This window comes from Meles meles, chromosome 1 (assembly GCF_922984935.1).
Source record: "Meles meles chromosome 1, mMelMel3.1 paternal haplotype, whole genome shotgun sequence".
Taxonomy (NCBI): Eukaryota; Metazoa; Chordata; class Mammalia; order Carnivora; family Mustelidae; genus Meles; species Meles meles.
In genome coordinates this window covers 39,310,497-39,322,614 of record NC_060066.1, presented here as the reverse complement: position 1 = coordinate 39,322,614, position 12,118 = coordinate 39,310,497, and the positions used below count along the sequence as shown (strand labels likewise).

At 46.4% G+C, this 12,118-nt stretch overlaps 1 protein-coding gene across 3 annotated transcripts in view; it reads left to right on the top strand.

Annotated features, from left to right (window-relative positions):
* Positions 1-12,118, top strand: part of MATN2 (matrilin 2) — a 139,153-nt gene that overhangs the window by 61,578 nt on the left and 65,457 nt on the right. For all 3 annotated transcript variants that reach the window (XM_046010092.1, XM_046010098.1, XM_046010085.1), the window contains one exon: positions 10,521-10,643. In XM_046010092.1, coding sequence (XP_045866048.1) covers positions 10,521-10,643 — 123 coding nt within the window. The remainder of the gene's footprint in view (positions 1-10,520; positions 10,644-12,118) is intronic.

Sequence of the window (12,118 nt, the reverse complement as noted above, 5' to 3'; positions counted from 1 at the left end):
TTCTCAAGCTGGGTCCCAACAGCGGTCTTTGATGGGTAGAGGGGCTGGTCATGGGTGTCAATGGTAAAACCACCTTTTAGTAGATTGATTTTAGCAGTAATGTATACATGGGATTTAAACTGGTAGAAAGTGGGTGGAGAACTGCCATCTACACATTCACTCATTCATCCAATACTTACTGGTTCCCTCCAGGCACTCTTCCTGAGCAGTAGGAGGAAAATAGTGTTTCTCTTTTATGTTGGCGACCCAAGAAACACTCAGATCTTTGTTTCCTTTATGCTCCGCACCTATGGAGCGGAAGATGAAAGAGGCAATCAGTTTACTATTCCCATCAGCTCAGTCCACTCAGTGACAGAATCTATTAGGAGACCACCTCAATAAGCCCCACTCCAGGGAGGAGCTTATGACATAAGCTGGGGGATGGGGGTCAGGGGATGGTAGCAGAATTTAGAATGACAGCTAGCTTCAGAGAGGAAACCTGGTTTTGAGGCAAAACTAGCGAGTCTGAGAAGCAGCCCACCCAAGTGGTTGGATGCAGCTGGAGAGGAGGCATTAGAGTTCAAGGATACTCCCAGGCTGGATATGCCTGGTGGTAGTAATTGACCCTGAAAACGGATCAAATCTTGGAGGGGGAGAGGAAGCGTGGAAAGAGAAGGTCAAGGTCAGGGCTTCGGGGCTGCCCACGATGAGAGCAAGGAGAGGGTGGAAGGGCGAGCAGGCTGTCCCCACAGCCTGCCAGCCTGCCGCTTGTCGAGGAACCGCATGGCCCCAGGTGCTGCCAGGACAGCCCTGAGCGGAAGCACAGGCTGCTGGGTGAAAGTGGTCACGGGGCCTCCTCTCCACCCCTCTCCACCCCGGGGGTCCAGGTGCAGGGACCTGGAGATGGTAACGTGCAGCCTGCTCGCCCTCTGGTTGGGCCAGGCTGCAGGATTTTTTTCTTTTCTTTTCTTTTTTTTTTTTAAGATTTTATTTATTTGAGAGACAGAGATCACAAGTAGCAGAGAGGCAGGCAGAGAGAGGAGGAAGCAGGCTCCCTGCCGAGCAGAGAGCCCGATGCGGGGCTCGATCCCAGGACCATGACCTGAGCCATCCAGGTGCCCCCCCCTTTTTTTTAAAGAAGAAAAGAAAAGAAAGGAATCCAAGCTGGGTGGTGTTCTCATGGGAGAGCAGTCCTGCCCACGTGCGAGTGGAGACGAGCCCTGTAAAAGAATCAGCATGGGTCCGGGGAAAGTGAGTGTGAGGCTCCTGCAGCTTCTCTGCGTTCCTGGTTTCACAAGCGCCCAGATAAGTGGTTCTCAAAGTGGCCCCCCAGACAAGCAGCCTCAGCTGAGCAGGGGAACTGGCTGCAAAGGCAACCTGCACCCCCGCCCCCCCGCAGGACCCTAGAGTTCCCTAATCGGGGACTCTGTGGTGGGACCTGGGGGGGGGGGGAGATAGTGTCTGGAAACCACCCCGGGGCCTTTTAAACCAGATCTTAAAGATTCCACTCATTAGGGAGTTTATATTAAAAATGAGATGAAGGGGGCCCCTGGGTGGCTCAGCAGGTTAAGCCTCTGCCTTCAGCTCAGGTCATGATCCCAGGGTCCTGGGATTAAGCCCACATCTGGCTCTCTGCTCAGCAGGGAGCCTGCTTCCTCCTCTCTCTCTGCCTGCCTCTCTGCCTACTTGTGATCGGTCAACTAAATAAAATCTTAAAAAATAAAATAAAAAAATAAAAACGAGATGAAGGCCCGCATTTGGAAATTGCAAAGCGCTCTACAAGACTAGGGTGTTACTCGTGCATGCATGTTTATTTCCATGCACCTCACTGGGTCAGATTCACTTATGTTTTAAGGCTTTACAGGGAGGTGGGAGGGGGGAATTCTTTCCCCTTTTCTCAGAACGAAAATCTTGTGAGTGACTAGGAGAACTGACTGGCAAAGAAATCCACAGTTGGAGAGAGGCACAACTGGGGTTTGCCCAAAGGACAGGTTTGTTTTTCTCAGTGACATTGGGTTTTGTTTCTTCCAGCGTTCGAAGCACAAGGCCGATGACTCACATTTACTGTCGAGAGTCTTTAAGTCCAAACTGCAGCTGTCAAAATAAGATTAGTGCTTTCAGGCACCATGAAAGAAGGGGGATGGTCCCCAAAACCCAGGCTCGGGTTTGTGGAGTCCTGATTCTGGGAGGGCTTTTACACCGTTGCGGGCGGAAACCGCATTGTCTCCCACTTGAGTGAAGTAACAGCCCTAATAATACATTTCTCTTCGCTCTTGCTGGGATGGATAACTTGTGGTTTCTATATCTCGGGCCAAGTAACAGCAGGAGCCGTTTAAAAAAGTGGAGTGTGTCTTTAAAGGTGCTCATTTTGCTTTAACTCCGAAGGACAGATTAAACTGTTGTTGGTGGGAACAGCACGCAGTGTGGCTTGTCAAAAGCTCTGAAAGCCAGTAAAAACCCTTTTGATTTCGCCTGGCATGATGTCAGCCACGGCAGCCCCCAGCCGTTGTCCCGTGCTCTTCGTCCGGCGGAACCAGATGGAGGTTTTCCAAGTTATCTGGCTGAGGCGCGGTGCCAGGGTTTCGAGATCATAAATGAAAGCAGACACTTAAATCTAGGATGCCTGCGAGCCCCGGGGGCAAACACTAGGGATGGATTTGAGCACAGCTCTGGGGCTCTGAGTTATCAAATCCTCACTGATTTATTTCACCTGGGAAGACTAAGCAGCTGCAGTTAATATTCCTCCCTGCAATTTACAAGGAACTAAAAGCAAGTAAATTCTGCTGACTGTCAGCTCTGTGCTAATGATTGCCTTCTGGCAAGACATTGCTTGCATGTGGTGAGATCTTTTGTTATAAAATTCAAAATTGCCTGCTTTGCTGTATCAGATCAATTCAGCAGAGAGTTCACAAAGCAAAACTTAGTCAAGGATATGTCGACGTTATTTAAAGAAATCTGAAGCTACATCCACGCGTGGCGTTCTCACAAGCGTCCCGTAAATTGACACTATATTGTAATGGTGATGTGGGCGAAACTTGGCTGGGGCCCACCTTTCCTGCATGCTGATCTGGGCCTGTGCCTCCAAGACCTTTCTATACCCCAGTCTAAGGAAGAAGGAGGCTAGCATTTGCTAAGTATCTATATGTCTGCCAGGGGCTTTACTCATCTCATTATCTCAGCCCTGCAATGTTTTCTCCACTTAATTATTTAACTTCTAGGAAAATCAGGTCTTCTAGAAATCACTCATGTGAGGTCACACAGGTCAGCTAGCCGGAGGCAGGTCTGGCTCTGAAGACGATCTTCTTTTCACTCTGTCTTACACCCCCTTCCCCCGAGACACATAACTGCTCTTTATCTCCTTTCTCCAAGGTTCAGTTCCCTGGCTCCTTCCTTTTCCATATTACCTCCCTCAAGTCTTTGTATAAAAGAATCTTTTGAGTGAGACCACCTTCTGACCACAGCATATAAAACACGAGTTCCCTTCCTTCCACATTCCCAACTGCCTTTTCCAGCTAATAATTTTCTGAAGCACTTGTAAGATCTAACATGGGGCGCCTGGGTGACTCAGTAGATTAAGCATCTGCCTTCAGCTCAGGTCATGATCCTGGGATCCTGGGACCGAGGTTGTTGGGCTCCCTGTTCAGTGGGGAGCCTGCTTCTCCCTCTCCCTCTGCCTGCTGCTCCCATGCTGTTTGTTCCCTCTCTCTCTGTGTCAAATAAATTAATTAATTAAATCTTAAAAAGAGAGAGAGATCTAACATGGTTTACCTGTTTATTTTATGTCTGGCCTTTGTCAGTGGTGTGCTGGTAAATGTTTAAGAATCAGATCTCCAGGGGGAGATGCCCTGAGTGGGAAGGTTCTCAGATTCCTGTGGGGTAAGTACAGCCAGTGCTGGTGATTTCATGCACCTGCCTGTCCTTGCTGAATGTAAGGTAGGGCAGAGATGTAGGTGCACAGTCTGTCATGTAGGTCGGGAGGAGCCAGCCCCCATTTGAGTATAATCTTCATGGGACAGACATTAATTGATATATATATTTAAATTTTATTTATTTATTTATTGAACATATGATGTATTATTAGACCCAGGGGTACAGGTCTGTGAATTGTCAGGTTTACACACTTCACAGCACTCACCACAGCACATACCCTCCCCAATGTCCATAGCCCCACCACCCTCCCCCTAACTCCCTCCCCTGGCAACCCTCAGTTTGTTTTGTGAGATTAAGAGTCTCTCATGCGGGCGCCTGGGTGGCTCAGTGGGTTAAGCCACTGCCTTCGGCTCAGGTCATGATCTCAGGGTCCTGAGATCGAGTCCCACGTCGGGCTCTTTGCTCAGCGGGAGCCTGCTTCCTTCTCTCTCTCTCTCTGCCTGCCTCTCTATTTGTGATCTCGCTCTGTCAAATAAATAAATAAAATCTTTAAAAAAAAAAAAAAAAAAAAAAAAAGAGTCTCTCATGGTTTGTCTCCCTCCCAATCCCATCTTGTTTCATTTATTCTTTTCCTACCCCCTAACCCCTCGACGTTGCCGCTCAACGTCCTCATATCAGGGAGATCATATGATAATTGTCTTTCTCTTATTGATTCATTTTGCTAAGCATAATACCTCCAGTTCATCCATGTCATTGCAAATGGCAAGATTTCATTTCTTTTGATGGGTGCATAGTATTCCATTGTATATATACCACATCTTCTTTATCCATTCATCTGTTGATGGACATCTAGGTTCTTTCCATAGTTTGGCTGTTGTGGACTTTGCTGCTGTAAACATTTGGGTGCACGTGCCCCTTCGGATCACTACGTTTGTATCTTTAAGGTAAACACCCAGTAGTGCAATTGCTGGGTCATAGGGTAGCTCTATTTTCAACTTTCTGAGGAACCTCTATGCTGTTTTCCAGAGAGGTTGCACCAGCTTGCATTCCCACCAATAGTGTAGGAGGGTTCCCCTTTCTCTGTATCCTCGCCAGCATCTGTCATTCCCTGACTTGTTAATTTTAGCCGTTCTGACTGGTGTGAGGTGATATCTCATTGTGGTTTTGATTTGTATTTCCCTGATGCCGAGTGATGTGGAGCACTTTTTCATGTGTCTGTTGGCCATCTGGATGTCTTCTTTGCAGAAATGTCTGTTCATGTCCTCTGCCCATTTCTTGATTGGATTGTTTGTTCTTTGGGTGTTGAGTTTGATAAGTTCTTTATAGATTTTGGACACTAGCCCTTTATCTGATATGTCATTTGCAAATATCTTCTCCCTGATAGATATATATTTTAAAAATCTATTTTATTCACTGTTGTTTTCCCATTACTTTGTTTGACAAATGGATAAATGAACGAATTTGGTCATTCAAATATATTTTTAAAACATATATTTTTTAATTAAAAATTAAGAAATTAAAAGATGCCTCACGTAGTGCTGGATATTTGAGCTGGAGTACTGAGCAAATCAAACCTGGCCTTCTACGGGAGGGAAAATAGACATTCAATAATCGTTGTAAATGAAGGGTTCCATTATGGTTGTGGTAAGGCAGATGGTGAGGGGGAACTTGATCTCTAATGGGGAGCAGTCAGGTAAGAGCCGTCTGAGAACTCTGGGCTAGGGGAGCAGTCAAGTCCAATCAGCAGAGGTCCACTGCACACCTGCTGTGTGAGATGCATCGTATCGTCCAGGCATCCTGAGGGACACCAGGACTGATCCAAGACTGTCCCTCTCCAAGTTTCCAGCCTAGATAAGACTGATGAGGGACACATACCCGACAACCCTGTGTAGCATGGACATGGGTTCATTCTGTCATAGCTACGTCCTTACTGAGCACCGACAACATGCCAGGCACAGTGTTAGGTACCAGGGACGTAGCAGAAACAGCAAGACGGCCAGTCTGTTAGCTCTCATGACAGTACTGGCGTCTGCAGCTGGGGGTTGGCTCCCAGAGGTCACCATACTCTCTGAGCCCTCTTCTGGTATGGGAACACTTCTGGCTGGGGACAAGGAGAGGTACAGGAGACTCTGGAAGAATTTTGTTCCCATCACCCTCATCCTGCCAGGATCCCATTTCTTTTCTTTCTTTCTTTTCTTTTCTTTTTTTTTTTTTAGTATATGTGCTGCCGAAGCGAGCACTTCTTTTTTTTTTTTTAAGATTTTATTTATTTATTTGACACAGAGAGAGAGATCACAAGTAGGCAGAGAGGCAGGCAGAGAGAGGCGGGAAGCAGGCTCCCCACTGAGCAGAGAGTCCAATATGGGGCTAGATCTCAGGACCCTGGGATCATGATCTGAGTTGAAGGCAGAGACTTCAACCCACTGAGCCACCCAGGCGCCCCAACCAGGATCCCATTTCTGATGGAGGAGAGGATTTTTAGGACTCTAGGAACATCCTTATTGGGAGCCAGGGAGTATGGGCCTTTGTCACTGTACTTTCAGCAGATGAACACTAAATGGAACACCAATGACATGCGTGAGAACATTGTTTCGGGCTCTGGCAAATCAGTAAGATCAGCTCATGTTCCAGTGAGGCAGACAGACATGATCAGGTCTTTCCAGTACCACTGGATAAATGTGTGAGTGCTGGAGTGGAGTCCAGAGGAAGTAGACTTTAAGCCCAGCCACCCAGGAGAGGTCTTCCTGGAAGAAGTGCCATTTGACAGAAGTCATGTGCCATGAGTGGGGGTCACCAGGTAGAGGAGGCTTGGAAGGATAACGAGAACTCAGAATTCGGTGCATCTCCCATCCCCCATCGTTTTATTACCCTTCGGTGGAAACCCTCCTGGGCCGTGAGAAAAAGAAGCACTGTTTATCAAAAGCATAAGGAATCCTCAAAAAATATCTGTGTTTGTTTCAAATAGAAGTGAGCACTGCCAGAAAAACAACATTGTTTTGTCAGAACCTAGTCTGTATTTTTTCCTTAGTCTTTGTTTAATTAAGTTAATCCCTCAATGGTTTCCCTTGGGACAGTGCAGATCCTACGGGCCATAAATCCCCCACGTTATAAAAACAGTCTGAAAGTACAACACACAGGAAGCCAGCTGGCACGCGCACTGTTTGTGGGGCCAGGCTTCTGGAATGCGAGCGATAAGCCTCCTGGTTCTATCACGCTCTGCGCCCTCACGTAGTGTCTGCAGTCCTCTCACCCACTTGGAGAGGGAATGGAAATGAGGAAAGCAGTGATTCTGAGGTTTATTTAAAAGAGGAAACTGAGCCTGGCAGTCTCAGTTAATAAAGGGGGAGACAGCCTCCTGGGTCTGGCACTTTCCCCTCGGATGATTACAAGGACTTTTATCCAGTTCGACGTCTCTCATCCTGGTGCTGGAGTTCTCTGGGGAGCTTTTAAACAAACACCACTGCTTGCATTACCCCCTCCCCCGACTCCCTGGCCAAGCCCGTTTGAGGTAAGGAGGGGGGCGCCCTGGGCATCACAATTTTCAAAAAGTCCGCAGATGGTTCTAATGGGTAGCTAAGGTTGGGCACTGCTGCTTCTGTCAACCAGACCTTGTGGTTACTTACAGACTGTTCCGTGGGGGTCCCAGCCCCATCCTGAAAGGAATGAGCATTGCTTCTCTTACCTACCCTGTGGGGAGAAGTCTTGTGGGAGTAAAAAAAAAAAGAGAATTGCTTCAAGGTCTTGGTTCATTGCTTTCAAAATGCTGCTTTCTAAGGGGTTCTTTTGTAACATGTTGGTTTTTTTTTCATTATTATAAAAGCTCTCATTATGAACCCGTGTTAGAAAATTTGAAAGAAGATCATTATAAGTTATAAGTAAGAATAAAAAGCACCTATGCTCCCACCACTCCTCTGTAACCGCCATTAGGCAGGGTTCCCACTGGACACCAAAGAAGGGAGAGCAGCAGAGAAGGGAGACCCAGGTGGAGGAGCTCGGCCCCCCATCTTCAGAGATGGCCTTGGGATTTGGGGGTATAATTTGTTCTGGTGTGCTGGAGTGACCTTTTCCAGCCACGATGCTTTCAAGCAGGTGCTTTCTTCTCCCCATGAGGGAGCTTAGAGACTAGCAAGGGAGACACAGTGAATAGATGGCGTATGGATGCCTGTGTAATTGACATTGTGGTACATGCCCAGGGGAGAGGTGACCGCTGATAGGGGAGGTGGATAGCTCTGGCTCCGGAGAACAGTCGAAGGTCCTCCTATCAGGAGGTTAATTTTTCTATCACTATGCCAGCAGACCAGAGCTATTTCAGCATGGAATTCAAAAAAAACTACACTGTTTCCAAACAAAGCGGTGATATTTATTTAACAGCTAGAAGTCTGCTAAGTTTCACCAGAGCTGAAGAAACTGCCAGATCCTCCTTTTGATCCATTTCACTAAGGGGTAATAAAACTATGGGAGATAGGGGAAACACTGAATTCTGAGTTCCTGTTATCCTTCCAAGCCTTCTCTCCCTGGTGACTGCCACTCATGGCTCATGACTTCCATCAAATGGCACCTCTTCCAGGAAGACCTCTTCGGGTTGGCTGGCCTCGGAGGCTCCTGCCTCTGGGCTCCACTCTAGCACTCACACATTGATCTGGGTCGCCTACTGAATGGAATTGACTTCTCAGCCTGCCTTCTGGCCCTCTGTCATCTTGTGTCAGTTATCCTTCCCATCTTCCCTCCTGCCACTTCCGTTGGAATTCCCAGCATGGAATTCAGCTACCAGGCCTGTCCCGTTTTCCTCATTTCTGCACATTTACTCACACTGTTCCCTCAGCCGGGAATCCTGTCCCTTCTGCATTCTCTAACGCTTACCTGCCAACCTTTTCCAACCTTTGGCTATGAGACTAGTTTTTTCTACCTCGGGACTTTTGCATTTGCTGTTCTTTCAATCAGAAATGCTCTTCCTAGAGCTTCCCATTACTAACCCTTAGAATACAAGCTGGGTGACAGCAGGAACCCCTTTGTCTCTTTGGTTCATCCCTGTATTCCCAGTGCCTGGGACAAAGAGGGTACTTCATTTATTGAATAAATGAAAACTCTCCTATGATTCAGATTTTTATTAGATCTCTGGCTTAGGCTTATAACTGAAGGTTTTTATTATTAACTATTCACTGTGATTTTTACGTGAGCTAAAGTGGTTTTTGTTTTCTTTTTTTGTTTTTTGGTTATTGGTGTTTTTCTTCTATCTAAATCCACTGGAAATCTCAATTGGAGTTCCCGATTGGAAATCAAAGATATAAATATACTGGTAAGAGATAGAAGAATTTGCATTGATAATTTTCTTCATCTACTTCATTGCTTCGGGAATGAAAATACATCTTTTAGCACTTAAAAGCCAGAGTTCCTATTTGTACAATCTTTGACATAAACACTTTTTTAAATATAATGAGGCAGATTTTATTTTAAAAAATTATTTAGTGCATTTAATAGAGGTGATGAATAAATCAGCTTTTATCTTTTTATCAATTTAATATTTTATATTTATCTAAAAGCATAATAAACAATAAAACTCAATGACACAGGAGATTACATTTAAGCGTAACCATTGGATTCGGGGATCAACCAAGCTTTCTAGTTAATTAAGTTTTTATCATAGCTTTCATTAGTGATAGCTTTTAACCAGTGAAAACTCTTTTCAACATATTGGATCCCTTTAATGCTCTTTCGTTTTCTCCAGCTTTAATGGTGAAGTCACTGGAAGAACTAGGTACAACACCAGGCCATTCTCCTGGCTGAGAAATAATGTCATCACATCAGCCTGTTTCTTGCAAAGGAGAGACTTAGTCAGTGATGGATTGAAAATGCTTTTAACCTTTTCATCCTCTGATATATTTTTAGTTCGCTCACGGTAAATGCATTCCTGCCAGTGCCTTCTCACGTTGCATTTGCGTGGATAGCCAGGGCTCAGTGCATAATAAATATGCGACTTGAAGAGTTCCGCTAAGAGCCAGATATCCATTTCTCCCTCATAATCTTTGTTACCTCGATCTAACCTCCTTTGGCTTCACATTTTCCTCCTTTGTCAGTGGCGTGAAGAAATAGAGCTTAAGGAGGATTTCCGAGATCGTTCGGGTAGACAAATGGAGTGAGGGGAAATATTTTCCAAAGGGACAGATGCAGAATTGGGACCTGCCATGTTCGGGGTGGATGGAGTAGCTGGTCTTTTCACGGTGCGCTCTCTCGGCTTCCCCATCTGCAGAGTGTCAAAGACTGTACCAGACTGTCTCACGTACGCTGGTGAGATGGGGATGACAAAGCATTTTTGTTCTCGAACAACAGGAATGGTACTTGATGTGGACGAGGGCAAATGCTTGCTTGTGATGACTTAACAGGAGGCACCAGAATGGTTCAGAGCACTTTCACGAACGTGAGGAAATTACAAAATCGATGTTAATTTGAAATTACTCAATGCGTTTCCTAGAGATGAATAATTCCCACTTCAAAAGCTCTGTTTTTATTTATACATAGAAATGCATCAAAATGTTAACAGTGGTTGCCTCTGGATGGTAGGATTACAGTTACTTAATATGTTAAAAGTGATTTTAACAAGTGCTTATTGCCTGGCGGCGTACTGAGGGTCATGTCCTTCAGAGCTGTGTTCTAACGGTGGGACTCTGCCCCAGTCCAGGATCTGTGTGCGGCCGAGGACCACGGCTGTGAGCAGCTCTGTGTGAATGTTCTGGGCTCCTTCGTCTGCCAGTGCTACAGCGGCTTCACGCTGGCCGAGGACGGGAAAAGATGTGTCGGTGAGTATTCCCCTGCCTTGTTTAATGAGGAAGGGCAAGCTGGGCACAGCGAGGGGGCTGGGGAGCCTCCCATAGATCCAAGTGCTCTCCTTTGAATTTCAGCAAAGTGCTCCGTTCTCTGGTCTAGTTGTTAATCCCAATTTAAACTCTGAGGACTTCCTTTATAGCTGAGGCTAGCATGTTCTCATTCGAGGTCCTCAGCAAGAGGCAGATTTCTGATCACCTGTGTAAATATAAGCATCCCTTTATGTACTGCCTCCCTTGAAAAGGACTAGGTGGATTTTCAGCAAATGCGGAGGCTGTCTAGGGTGGCCTGACTTCAGTACACCTCCTGTGTTGTTCATGAGATTCCCTTGCTGGTGGGCGAGGTTGCTGAGTGGCCCCTCAAAGATGCAGGCAGCCTTCCTGCTAAGCATGGATCTGCCAGCGATGGGCCCAAGGGACCACCAGGAATGAGAGCCCAGCTGTCTGTGAGAAGACACCATTGTCAGAGGAAAGGAACAGTTGCCTCGAAGGCAAGCCTGGGAAGAAGTTGCAAGGGCAGGGGAGCCTGGGTGGCTCAGTGGGTTAAGCCGCTGCCTTCGGCTCAGGTCATGATCTTGGGATCCTGGGATCGAGTCCCGCATCGGGCTCTCTGCTTAGCAGGGAGCCTGCTTCCCTCTCTCTCTCTCTGCCTGCCTCTCTATCTACTTGTGATCTCTCTCTGTCAAATAAATAAATAAAATCTTTAAAAAAAAAAAAAAAAAGAAGTTGCAAGGGCAGTGCTTGGAATTTCAGGCACCCGCTTGCAATCAGTTGAGTGACTTCCCACTGGGCAACCCCACCTTGTGTGACCTGGTGGGATGTAGAAGAGCTGGGTGGCATCTGATTTCTTCAGTGAAGGATAATGGTTCTCCTAAGCACTTAGAGAGCACACCAGCAGGTCCCCAATGCCACCTCCCAGGGTGTCAAACTCACACAGTCTCATTCGTCCTTCCTCCAACAAAGTGACCGGCAAGCAGTAGGTGTTCAATTAACTGAACTCAGTACCTCTAAGGCAAAAAATCTGGGGTCAAAGGAAGGGAAAGGACTCAACCGACATCAGAGGGGGAAGCTACTGACTCTAAATCCTGCATTTTCTTGTCCATATCCCATTGTTTTCAGGGGGATATTTTGTTGTGTCCTGTTAGGTCTTGCTTCCGACAGTGAACGATTATTATATTGCACATAGAATTTACATTTTCCATCACACTTTGGTTCTTAGCTAAGGATGCAGAAGGAAAAAGCCACAAAAGTATTGGTGGCATCTTCTTCGCAGGTGAGAATCAAGTGGGTTTGTTTGCTTGTTTTTGTTTTTTTTTTTAAATATTTTATTTATTTGACAGAGAGAAATCACAACTAGGCAGAGAGGCAGGCAGAGAGAGAGGAGGAAGCAGGCTCCCCGCTGAGCAGAGAGCCCGATGCGGGGCTCGATCCCAGGACCCTGGAATCATGAC